The sequence below is a fragment of the Abramis brama genome (assembly GCF_963993115.1).
Source record: "Abramis brama genome assembly, chromosome: 3".
NCBI classification, from domain to species: Eukaryota; Metazoa; Chordata; class Actinopteri; order Cypriniformes; family Leuciscidae; genus Abramis; species Abramis brama.
This window is the reverse complement of record NC_139965.1, coordinates 6,956,039-6,968,657: the sequence shown is the minus strand read 5'-3', so window position 1 is coordinate 6,968,657 and position 12,619 is coordinate 6,956,039. Positions and strand designations below refer to the sequence as shown.

At 34.2% G+C, this 12,619-nt stretch overlaps 1 protein-coding gene across 1 annotated transcript in view; it reads left to right on the top strand.

Annotated features, from left to right (window-relative positions):
• LOC311079171 (interferon-inducible GTPase 5-like) overlaps positions 1-11,823 on the top strand; it is a 31,110-nt gene extending 19,287 nt beyond the window's left edge. Inside the window, exons 2-3 of the mRNA XM_084108383.1 lie at positions 9,318-9,416; positions 9,528-11,823. Of these exons, the coding sequence (XP_083964509.1) occupies positions 9,531-10,691 (1,161 nt within the window). The 5' untranslated portion in view covers positions 9,318-9,416; positions 9,528-9,530 and the 3' untranslated portion in view covers positions 10,692-11,823. The remainder of the gene's footprint in view (positions 1-9,317; positions 9,417-9,527) is intronic.
• The last annotated feature ends 796 nt before the right edge of the window (positions 11,824-12,619 follow it).

Genomic DNA, 12,619 nt, shown 5'->3' with positions numbered 1-12,619 from the left:
TTCTATTAACGTAAAGAAAACTTTCCTGGCTAACCAATAGGGAACGTTCTTGGGAACGTTCTGTGAACCTTCCTGGAACGTTCTTGGGAACGTTCCCATAACCTATAGGGAACGTTCTATTAATGTAAAGAAAACTTTTCTGGCTAACCAACAGGGAACGTTCTTGGGAACATTCTGGGAACCAAAAACTAACGTTCCCAAAACGTAAAATTGTTAGCTGGTTACTTTAAAACTAAAACTTTTCCTCTTTCGATTCCGACCAACCCTGTGTTTCCAGAGCCAGTTGTTTCAAAGAAATCAACGTGAATTTCTAACGTACACCAATGACTGTTCAGAAAATGGCGGGGGGAGGGTTTTACGGCAGGACAAAAGGAAGAGGGGAGAATACCTCGGCTCTTAAAACATGATTACCCATGATCACCCACCAGAAAATAACACAAAAAAACATTTTTATGGTCTTATAAAATAATTATGAGTTACAATTTGCTAATATTTGTACTTTAAGGGATATACACGTTCAATGAGGCACTTTGTCGACATGAATTTAAGTGGCAGCGGCGCATCACTGCACCCTCATTAAAACACCTCAAGTTAAATTAGTGTTCATGTTAAATGCTGTTTTAAAGGTCATTTCAACACATCTGTGTAATTTCACGTCATCTGGTTAACGTTAGGACAGCACGCATTGTAATAACATGCAATTTAACAACATTTCAAGCCATTATAACATATGTTTAAGTTAACGTTACTTATAAGCCATGGAAGTAACGTTAATAACATTAATCAAAATTTCTATAACTTTAAGTTATACGAGGACCCAATAAAAATGAATCTAGACCATTTTATAAAAGGAACTTTTAATAACATAAAAAAGATGAACATCAACAAAAAACTATATACATTTAAGGTCAGGTTTCCCCCTTTCCCTGGTGTGTCCTGGCCTCTCTCCTCACCTGTTAAAAATAAAGACATTAATGCTTTAAAAACACTTGAAGCCATAAGTAAAAGAACTCAAATATAATAAAATTCTTAAATATAACGTTAACGTTAGAATTTAATGTTATCGACGTCAATTTTCAGTTGTGCATCACCATTTTGGACTGCCATGTGCTTCACATGAGCAATCATCGATTAAAAGAGTGTTAAACGCTTATAAATAATAAATATACAACATATGCAGATTAATATCATTATTTTACCAACTTATAGTTGTTAAAATGTATGTGTTTTATATTAGAAATGACTCCTCCTTACCTGTCCGAACCACAGTGAGTAGAAATTTTCAGCTGTCCGGGACACCGTGAGTCCTAACGGTAATCCGGACACTAGAGGTGGGCGGATCGATCCTGAAGTATCGATACTATCGATACTGACGTGGTATCGAAAAGGATCGATCCTCACATAAAAATATCGATCCAAATGTGTGTGTGTTTTTTAATAATTTTTTTTGTCATTTTTATTAATTTAGCACGCAATTCAGTGCGTAAAATAAGCTTCTAAGTGGAAAAATAAGCGAATGTTAGCGGATAATTGTGTAGGATAGAACTTTTTCTCCTAGTCATCTGGATACAAGACGAAACCAATCAATCACAGAGAGCGTTCGATGCTGGTGCTTCGCTGAGCTCACAGGCCCAGTGCGTTTGGGAAACGAAGCCTTGCTTAGATGACAGAGAAACAATCGGGAGTTATTTCGCAATAAACAAACCAAAAGTGTACATAACGTGTTGACGTCAGTAAGATTTTTTTTAATGAAATTAATATTTTTATTCAACAAGGATCGATGCATTAAATTGATCAAATGTGACAGGGTTTTACACTGTTAAAAAAAAATCTAGGCTACTTCATATAAATGCTGTTCTTTCAACTTTGTTCATCAAATAGTTCTGCATAAAATGTATCATGGTTTCCACAAAAATATGAAACTGTTTTCAACATTGATAATAATAAGAAATGTTTCCTGAGCAGCAAATCAGCATATTTAAATGAATTATAATCATGACTGGAGTAATGATGCCGAAAATTCAGCTTTGATCACATGAATAAATTACAGTTTACTATGACATAGAAAACAGATAGCCTATGTTAAATGGTAATATTACAGTTTTTACTGTTTTTTTGATCAAATAAATGCAGAAGAGAATTAAAATCTTACAGACCCCAAACTTTTGAACAGTAGGCTAGTGTACAATAGTACATTTACTACAATTAGGGTAGTTTTGAAAAAGTCACTGACTAATAATTACAGGCGAGTTGAGAGCATAAATCACAAAATATTTAGTAGTCTTGAAAACATATTCAGATTTAGCATATTAATGATGCATTCACCTCATAAATCATGACACACTGCTCTAGCACACACTGTAACAAATTTCTGTAGTTTTCACAGCATTATTACTGTAAAATGAGCAAATGCTTACTGTAAAACCTGTATACAGCATGTTACTGTAGATCTGCAAAGCATCATGGTCAATTTTCAATGGCGGGTAAATTCTACAGTAAAAATATTTTTTCTGTGAATCACAATACAGCAATTTCTTTGCCATGCAGCTGAAAAGCTACGAGATTCCACACTTTTATTGGAATTTTAACTTCAGAAAGGTAACTTTGCTGATTTATTTCCAGTTTACTCTTGTAAAGTTACCTATTTGTTCAACTTTAAGAGTGCACCAAGTAAACGAGCGTCACACTTCCTAAACTCGTGTTTGTGTGCATTTATGTATATATATTTGCACATAATTTCGATAGATTTTCTAATCTGGCAACATTCGATAACGTCATAATGAATAAAAATTCAATTGGAATTGTGTATGTGTATGTGTATGTGATGTATATGTTGGCGCGCTAGACTGAAATTTGATCCCCATACGCTTGGATATTTCTCTTGCCTGCCCTGCTAACGTCAACTGAACTGTCACCGCCGCGCCGACGACACCGCGTCCGCGTGAAGCAGAATAGTGAAGCCAGCCGAGTCGCCGACTCGACAGAAAACGCATCTAGAGGTAAGATAACACATTTTTCATAGGATCATGATTTTTCTGAACTTCATCGCAGGTCAAACTGCAGAAACGAGATTGTTGATAGCCTAATTTGAAGTGCCATTCCTTCAAATGTCCTTCACATGTGGGAGCATAGGCGTATAGGCGACTGTAAAGATTTGTCTTATCTGGCAACATTACATTTGATTTATAACGTCTTCAATTTGATTAAAGAGTAACGTGTAGCCTTGTTGAATAAAATTAACTTGTTTGTGTATTTGATGTATGTGTTGGCGCGGTAGCCGTTTGAATAATCTCACTCGTTTTTTTTTTTTTCATGCTAATGCTAACGTTGCCGCCTGAAGAGACATTTAAGCGGGTCGATTCGAAAGTTTTATTCATGACTCGTGGAAGCATAATAATATACTCGCATTGTATTAAGATTTTTCGAGATCTTACTAGTTCATTTATTTACCATTTATTGTATTTGTGATTTTTAAAAGTTTTTTTTTCCTGTTTATTTTGTGTTACAGGAAACTTCCACCCAAGCAGATGTTACGTTGAGGCTCAGATTTCCCTGCCAAGCACTCCAGTCCAAGGCTCATCATGCTCGGTAAGATCCCGGCACTAAACATACACAATAGATCCCAATTTTAAGTGTATAAGTATATTAAGTGTTAAGTATATTTTTTTTTATCGATTCACTGTGTGTGAACAAAGTTTTACGTCATCTTGCACTTAGATTCCAAAGTGTCCAAAGTGTTAAAGTGGCGTAATATCCAGAATGGGTATAAGAGACATGAGACTGAACACACTGAAAAGCTTTTGCACTGCTCATATGCTAAGAGAGAGATTAGACAATAGAGCTGCACGATTCATCTTAAAAGACTGTGATCTCGGTCATCAAGACCTTTCCATTCGTCTGTCTATTAAACTTTGACAAAATCATATCACAACATTCAAATCTGTGTTGGCGCTACCGTTGACCCAGAGAGAGAAACGTTAGTCATGAAACAGCTTCACAAACAGTCTTTTAAATAAATATCATACATTAGAATTTATCCAGAGATAAGCACTTATTTGTTATTGATATATTTTTGGCTAGGAATAGGAACAAATATTTGAGTAGTCATTCTTTAACCACCTACCCGACTAGTAAAATAATTCTCAAAGTGTTTATTTGGGTTTATATGGACTGTTGTGTAATTGTTAAACATCAAACTTTTATTTTTTATTATTAACTTTTCTACCATTTGCATGGTGAGTTAAAATAAAAGTTTTATGTCTAACAATTATTTAAAAATATATTCAATTTTAAATATTTATTTAAAAGACTGTTTGTGAAGCTGTTTCATGACTAACGTTTCTCTCTCTGGGTCAACGGTAGCGCCAACACAGATTTGAATGTTGTTTTATGATTTAGTTTAATAGACAGACGAATTGAAAGGTCTTGATGACCGAGATCACATTCTTTGAAGATGAATCGTGCCGCTCTATTGTCTAATCTCTCTCTCAGCATATGAGCAGTGCAAAGGCTTTTCAGTGCGTTCAGTCTCATGTCTCTTATACCCATTCTGGATATTACGCCACTTTAACGACAAATTTCATCCTCTCTTGGAAAGAAAGTGGCTAACTTCTTTCAACCTCATCTACAAGCAAGGACAAAAATAAAGCAATTGAATTTGAATTGGTATCGATTCTGGAATAAAAAAAAAATAAAAAAAGATTTTAGAATCTACACGATAGCTAGGTTAATCGATTTTTCTCTCCAAGCCCTAATATATAAAATGTGTGTTTTAAGTAAGCATTTTGGTTTATAGAGAAGTGGACATTGTATTACATGTTGATTGGCTAAATCAAATGATCCAATCAAACTTTTATATATATTGTCATCAACCCATCTGTCTTGCTTATAAACTTTTCCATTAATAATTAATTTCTTCCACTGCAGGGTAGAAGACTCCAGCCCAGGACGTTGACTAGTTTAGGCCCCGTTTTGAAGGAAAATACAGTTCTGGGAGAAAAACAACATTCAGGGACTAAATTCTACTGTTTGAAATCCTGCTGTTTTAAAATAATTTAATTTGTCTTTTATTCATTCTAATTTTAACCAAACATTTTAATACATTTGAACAGGATTGATTTGCATGTTCCGAAAAGTGTTGTTGTATACAAAACTAAATTAAATGTTAACAGAAAAATGTTTACCTATTGAAAAAATTTTTTTTTTTTTTTGCTATTTATTTTATGAATTTTGAAATTTAAAGTGTGAAAAGTTGTCAATAAATGGCATTTTTGTGATAAAAACAGTGTCTTCATTTTACAGTACACAAAATTAATGCAGTAATCCCTATTACAGTAGTAAAATTTGTGAGGTGATGAAACACAGTACTGTGATTATTACTGTAAAAAAGTTTACAGTATTTTTAAAGTTACTGTAATTAAGTTTACAGTAAGCATACTGTGAAATGAACTACAGCAACTTACTTGCTAATTGCTGCCAGCAAGTTGCTGTAAATTTCACAGTATTCTTTTTACAGTGCAGGAAAGTGCATACAAGTTCAAGTGGATGCTTTTAAAATGAAAAAGTATTGGTATCGGTTTCGATATCGGCGATACTGGCCCTGTATTTACTTGGTATCGGATCGATACCAAAATTTGCAGTATCGCCCACCCCTACCGGACACTGTGTCTCCCGGCAGTTTTTTCAAGATTTCTCCAAAATGATTAGTCTAAAAATGTGTCAATCAAACATTGAAACGTGTGGAAGGCATGTCCCCAGAGACAGACAAGCCAATCAGGTTTATCTTTCTGCGGATTGATATCTTATGGGACTTTTTACTGTGCTAAGTGTCCGGAATACAGTGTCTACGTAAACCGCGTTGGCAAAATCAAACCAAATACGTGGAAACAATGTAGAAATGCGAATGCAAAAAAACCAAAAAACTTATATATGGCTTACCGTATCACTCAGTTGAACAATTTTCCATCTTCTCAAACTCTAAATCCCACTTATCGTCACGCGCAGGTTAGATTATTCAATGACAAATTCTTCCAACCGTCTTCACGTTTACGTCGTCCATTTTCTGCTGCGTCACAGGCAACTATAATGTTTGAAACACGAACCGAAGCTCACAAAAGCTTAAACATTGCTCACAGATTCGCAGACACTGTTTATCTTGATAACAGGAATGATGATTCTGTTCAGTTGAATCCCGCTGACAAAACAAGTTTGCCTGTAGCAGTAAAATATACAGCTTAATACTGTATTATGGAAATACAGTACAATTTTGTAAGAAATTCGCCTTAAATTTACAGTAAAGGGTTACAGTGTATGCTTACATACATTTATTAAATATGTGGAAAACAAATATGTATGTCACATATTTATACTTAATGTTGTCCATATATGTGAGAAACCAATACTATACTGTAATATATGCAGATATATGGTATCATATATGGATGAACTCAAATATTTTCTTCACATGTTTGGACGCATACATGTTTCATATATGTTGCAGGCATATATTGTGTTCTCAGATAAGTCAAAAATATGTATAGATATATATCATGCTATTTAAAATATAAGTACATATATGGCCATATATTACTTTTTTGTATGGGTATGCTGTGACTAGAGTCTACAGTAGCCTATAAAAATTTTTTACTCAAAATGAGCTTTGTAGAGAAACTTGACTATATATATATATTTTTTTTTTTTTTGCTTGTTTTGCTTGTTTTGTGTATACTTTCTAAAAACAGTCACAAACGATGCCTTTTTTATCATGAAATTCAAACAATAAATGTTGTTTTGATGTGATTTAATGTGGCGGGTGTCAGATCAAGCTTCCGGTTTATTGCTGAATCCACATCTCTGCCGATCAGACTTTACTAAGTTTTAGCATAAAAAGAAACATAGATGAGCGAGTCGAGTGCTCAACAACTCTTTGGAATAGAAATATACTACTTACCATTAGAAAGCCCAGAGTTTGATTTGGTTTGAAACTTGTTTGATTTCGGTGATTATTACAATATGTAGGCCTAAGTGACCCAGATATTACTGACCCGCTTCCACAGATGTGATTGGTCTGTTGAGGCTAATGCTCTTTTATTATGGCCATGTGAAACTATGGAATTTTTATTTATTTTTTTGCCTTTTGTATCGTAACTTTTTAAGAAACGAATGAAGATATAAATGGACACTAAATAATATGTCTTTGAAACCGGAAAAAAAATGGCAATCAAAACTCAAGTCAGTCACACATGTTTTGTGTTACAGTACACGCTCTTAATAACACACAACTGCGACTTTATATCACGCAATTCTGACTTTATAACCTGCAATTGCGACTTTATATCACGTAATTCTGAGATAAAAAGTCAGAATTGTGAGATTAAAAAGTCGCAATTAACGTTACCTTGTTTATTTTTCACTCTGTGGCGGAAACAAGCTTCCATAGTCTGCTGTTAGCTGGCAGATAACGTTACAGCTAACAAAAAATGTTGACAAACGTACTCTTCTAATCATTACACTGGATATCTAGTTAATGCAACTTTTGATATAGGAACTCGAACTCCTAATATTTTACTATAAGCAATTATGGAGATAAACATAATCGAAGCACTTACAGGATTTTCATTCAGGATTTCACTCTTTGTGAGGTTTCGTTTTGCCGCGTTCAGCTACAGTGCGTGTCTGCGGGAGCACCACAACAACAATCTGTGACGCTAGAACTCACTCGGCTAATAGCTGCCCTGATTGCTGCCTCGCGCTAGGAAATAAAATAATTACTGTTATAAATATAAAACGTCACTAAAGACCTATAATTTTCACAATCATTTTTAATGTTAAAATATATTTGTTGGGGACCCCCCAAAATCCAAAAATAAATTCTTATGGGGGGTCCCTAATGACTTATGGAGGGTCCGGGACCCCCCCAGACCCCCCTCATTTCGAACCCTGAACACCCAGCAAATGAGAACTCATAAGCATATGACAACATGAAAGCACACAGCCAGTGTAAATCACAAGACAAATCAGGACATGAAAGCACGCGGCCGGTGTAAACTCAAACTGCTACACAGAACACAAAAACGCACGGCGCATGCTCACACGACAGAACAGAGCGCAAGAGAACGAGTGTAAGCTCACCCTGTGCGCTCACAACAGAATACAAACACACAGAGCATGATATCCGACACAGAACCGAAACCAAGCTAGACCGAAGTGCCGGGATGTAATAAGGCATAGTACAGACGAGAGCACACGGCTCGAAACCGCGAGCTCAGACAAAGACAAGAAAATACAGGAGTGTCAGGGCTCTTGCACAAAACCAAGAAATAAACTAGACAGAAGTGACAGAACCCTGACAGTCTTTAGCCCGTATTTAAACCTGTTAGAAAGATGCTGACCACAGAGTAAATGTTCTTGTGTTATTCTCCTGACATGTTATTTTCATGGGAGATATATTTATATACGCCTAGGATACAAATTGTAAACAAAATAAAAAAATAAATAAAACATTACATTTAAATTGTATAATAATAACAATCAATAAAGACTTTATTTAAAATATTAAGAATGCATTTTCTTTTACATAATGTGTAACTAATGTTACAAAAACAGACCAACAATTTTTTATTAGACGTGCTAGTTTGGACCCTATAGGCTACTGTAAACCTTTAACATAGGCTATCTACTTTTTTAGTATTTTTATTTTTATTATTATACATTTTTTATTTATAAGAACCAAGTATGTGCCAGTGCTATTTCACCGCCAGATCAGGTCCGCTTCTTCACAGTGACACTCAATTAAATGAGTGAAAACTTGTACAGACAAGCTGTGAGGAATTAAACTTTTTTTAAAAAAAACTACAATACGTTTTTAACTACTTAAAAATATATAGATTAAATATGTAAAAGCCTACATATGCATCACAATCGTAGATTTATCTTTATCTTTACATTTATCTTTAATAAATAAGTTAATTTGAATTATTTGGCTGAGGATGAGAAGCTCCTCCTATGTGGTTTGATCAACAAAAACTCCCTGGACAAACTTAAGAAGGCATTTTTACATTTGGAGTGTTACAGTACACAAGTTACGGAAATCCAATATATGTTTTGAAATAGTTTGAGTTACATTGAAAATGCATCTTAATAATACCTTATCATATTACCAAATAATATATGACAAATATAAAACAATTTTCATGATATAAAATCAAAAAATCAAAACTACTTTTGACCTCTGTGATTGTCTTTTGACTTTGTACAGTAGTTACATTTGTTGTTCTTTTGTTTCATATTGGTTCATAAATGTGTCATATTGGTTTCAGATGCAGATTTTGTCCTTAAAAAAAGAATTCTCAATCCTCTCCTGTAACTGAAGACAGACACACTATAAACAGGTCTACTGCTGGAACCAAGAAATTAAGGTAATTAGATTTCATTGTTGTACATTAGATTACTAAATTATATTATCTAAATAAGTATTATGTCACTAATTCTGAGCAGTTGTTAAATTAATGTATAAATGTGTTGTTTAGAACATGGACACTCAAGATCCTGCTGTTGCTGAGGCAGTAAAGGCTTCAGGCGAGTCCACCCTGGAAAAAGCTAAAGCAAAAGCTAAAGAAACATTTGATCAGATGTTAAATGTCTCACTTAACATCGCCGTGACTGGAAATACAGGATCTGGGAAATCCTCCTTTGTAAATGCACTTAGAGACTTAAGTGAAGATGATGAAAGAGCAGCACCTACTGGAGTTACCGAAACTACAATGGAAGCCACCATGTATGAACATCCTACAATGCCAAATGTGAAGATCTGGGACCTGCCTGGAATAGGATCACCAAACTTCAAAGCAAATAAATATCTTAAAGATGTCAAATTTAAGGACTATGATTTCTTCTTTATCCTTAACTCAGAAAGGTTCACACAGAATGACATCATGCTGGCTAAAGAAATAAGAAAACAGAAGAAAAACTTTTACTTTGTTCGTACCAAGATTGACAATGACATCAGAGCAGAGGAAAGGAAAAAGGGATTTGATGAGCAGAAAGTTCTTTCCGAAATAAGAGAGGACTGTCAGAAAAACCTAAAAGATACGGGAGAACCTAAAGTCTTCTTGATAACGTCTCATGACTTGGAGAAATATGATTTTGAAATACTTCAAAACACTCTCGAAGAAGAGCTTCCAGACCATAAGAGATCTGCTCTTCTACAAGCCTGGCCAGTGTGCTCCGCAGCATCTCTTGAGAAGAAGATCAAATTCTTCGAACACATGATCTGGGCTGCATCTCTTGCCTCTGCTGGTATAGCAGTGGTCCCTGTGCCTGGTCTTTCAGTAGCATGTGATGCAGGCATAGTGTTGGGTTTCCTCTCAAGGTGCTACTATTCATTTGGTTTGGATGACAGATCACTGTCAAGGCTTTCAGAAAAAGTGAACAAGCCACACCTGAAAAATATGGCCAAATCAAAGTTTGTTGCTGCCATCAAAGAAAAAGCTGTGACCAGAGTTTCTGTTTCTGCTGCACTCGCTACCGTTGCTACTGTTGAATATTTATTTACTCTCGTTCCAGGTGTGGGCAGTGCTGTTGCAGCAGGTTTGTCCTTCATGACGACTCAGTACCTCTTGAGAGAAGGATTAAAAGATCTGGCAGAAACTGCTCGAAATATCAGAAAAGAAGCTGGGCTGAATGCAGCCTAAAACTACAAGCTCCTTGATCATAATTAATCCTAAGAATGTATGTGATCCTAGTTTGTTCTCTTCATTGATTTATGTCCAATAAAGCATGAATTGTTTTCTGTTAGACTGTGTGGGGGTTTAGCAAAGAGAATACCACTCTTCATAATATTAAAACAACCTATATGTGCATGTAAACTATATAGTGGAATATATGATAACGTTAAATAGTTGACAATTGCTCTTTGAATTTTTCCATTGCGTTTTTTTCCATTACTTTTTTTCCAGTCATTTATAATGTCTCATTTATCATATAAATAATAATAAAAATGATGTACTTTCAGTTGAAATCTGGATTCTTTTCCACATTTAATCATGTAATAATGTCTCATACTGTTAAGTGAGCATGCAATTTATTCTGTTATAATGCCTCATATATATATAGGCTGATATGATATTAACCACAAATGTAACCTTGTAAGTGGAACATATATGCAATTTATTCTGTATTAACGTGTATTAATGCCTTTCATGTATAAGCATGTTACTAACCAAGTTTATGACTTAGTAAGAAAGAGTGTTGTATAAGAAAGACACTACAACTTGTTTTGTAAGAGTTTTTATTGTAATAATGCATGCAAGAAACGACAATAATGTACTCAAGCATTTAATAAGTAGATAGAAATAACACTAAGTAGTGAAAAGCATATATCGTAGTGAAGTAGAAATGGAAGTATTGCCTGTTCCTTTACAGACTAAGCGTAGAAGATGACAAAGAATCCGAGCAAGGAAAAGAAGAACAAAGGAGAGGAAGGCTTTTTATAAGAAGTTCTTGGAGGAACTGAAAGGGTTAACAATAGATCAAGATTTTGGATTGGATAAATTGTCTATAAGTGATTGAATATGTGATAAGGGGGTGTGATATGAAGTATAATGAAGTACAGTATAATATGTCAACGTCAGATGCTGTAAATACCCTGACAGCCTCTCCTTAGTTCAATTGTCCAAGCCTGCCACCTGGAGCTGAAGCTTGTGAACTGCTTATTGTATGCTTTGGTTTTTTATTTTATTTATTTTTATTATTTAGTATGTAAACCAATTTATTTTGGTATAATAAAAATACTTATAATCAGTATAAAAGAACCAGCCTGCCTTGAGTCTCTGCTGTATAAAGAGTTGAGCTGAACTAAACCACGGAGCAGTCTTTCGACTGAATTGTAAGTATGAAAATTCATATACTTATTGTTTAGAATGAATTCGACTTACTTTACCTAACCTGAGAATAAATAAAATAAGGTAGAAGGTGTTTGAGAATACGCACCATAAAACAATACATAAAATAAAAAAAGTTTCTCTATTTTTTTTTGTGATAACTTTTTTATGCAGTTCAACTACTCCCAATATTTTTATAATAACAATAATAAAACATATATATATATATATTTATATTTATATATATATATATAATTTTTTTATAATATTGGCAGAGGGGGATTACAAATTAATTTAAAAATTAGTCAATTAATTTCAAGAAATTAAGAAAAGACAGATAATGTCCCTAATAGTTAATCTTAAAGATTTGTATTCAAACAATAATGAAATATTGTATTTATCCAATAGAAAACAATAGAACTAGTTTGAACACTATAAAAGCCAGATGTGTTTGAGGCCTCAATGGTGTGTGATTACAAAGGTCAAGAGTATCTGAGAGGTTTGCGTGGCCACTGCACAGTTTTTGCTTAGTCAGTGATTTGTCCAGTAAATAACCCTAAAAATGCTAAGTATACTTGCAGCCAGACTAATTATCATTATACTTCAAGTGTGTTAATGATTAGTTAACTTGAAGTGTGCTATTTTGAAACAACTAATTTGTACTAAGTATATTTTAGTTGTAATAAAATTGTAGTAAAGCATAACTTTAAGTGTATTTAGTGTACTTTTGTGTACTAAAT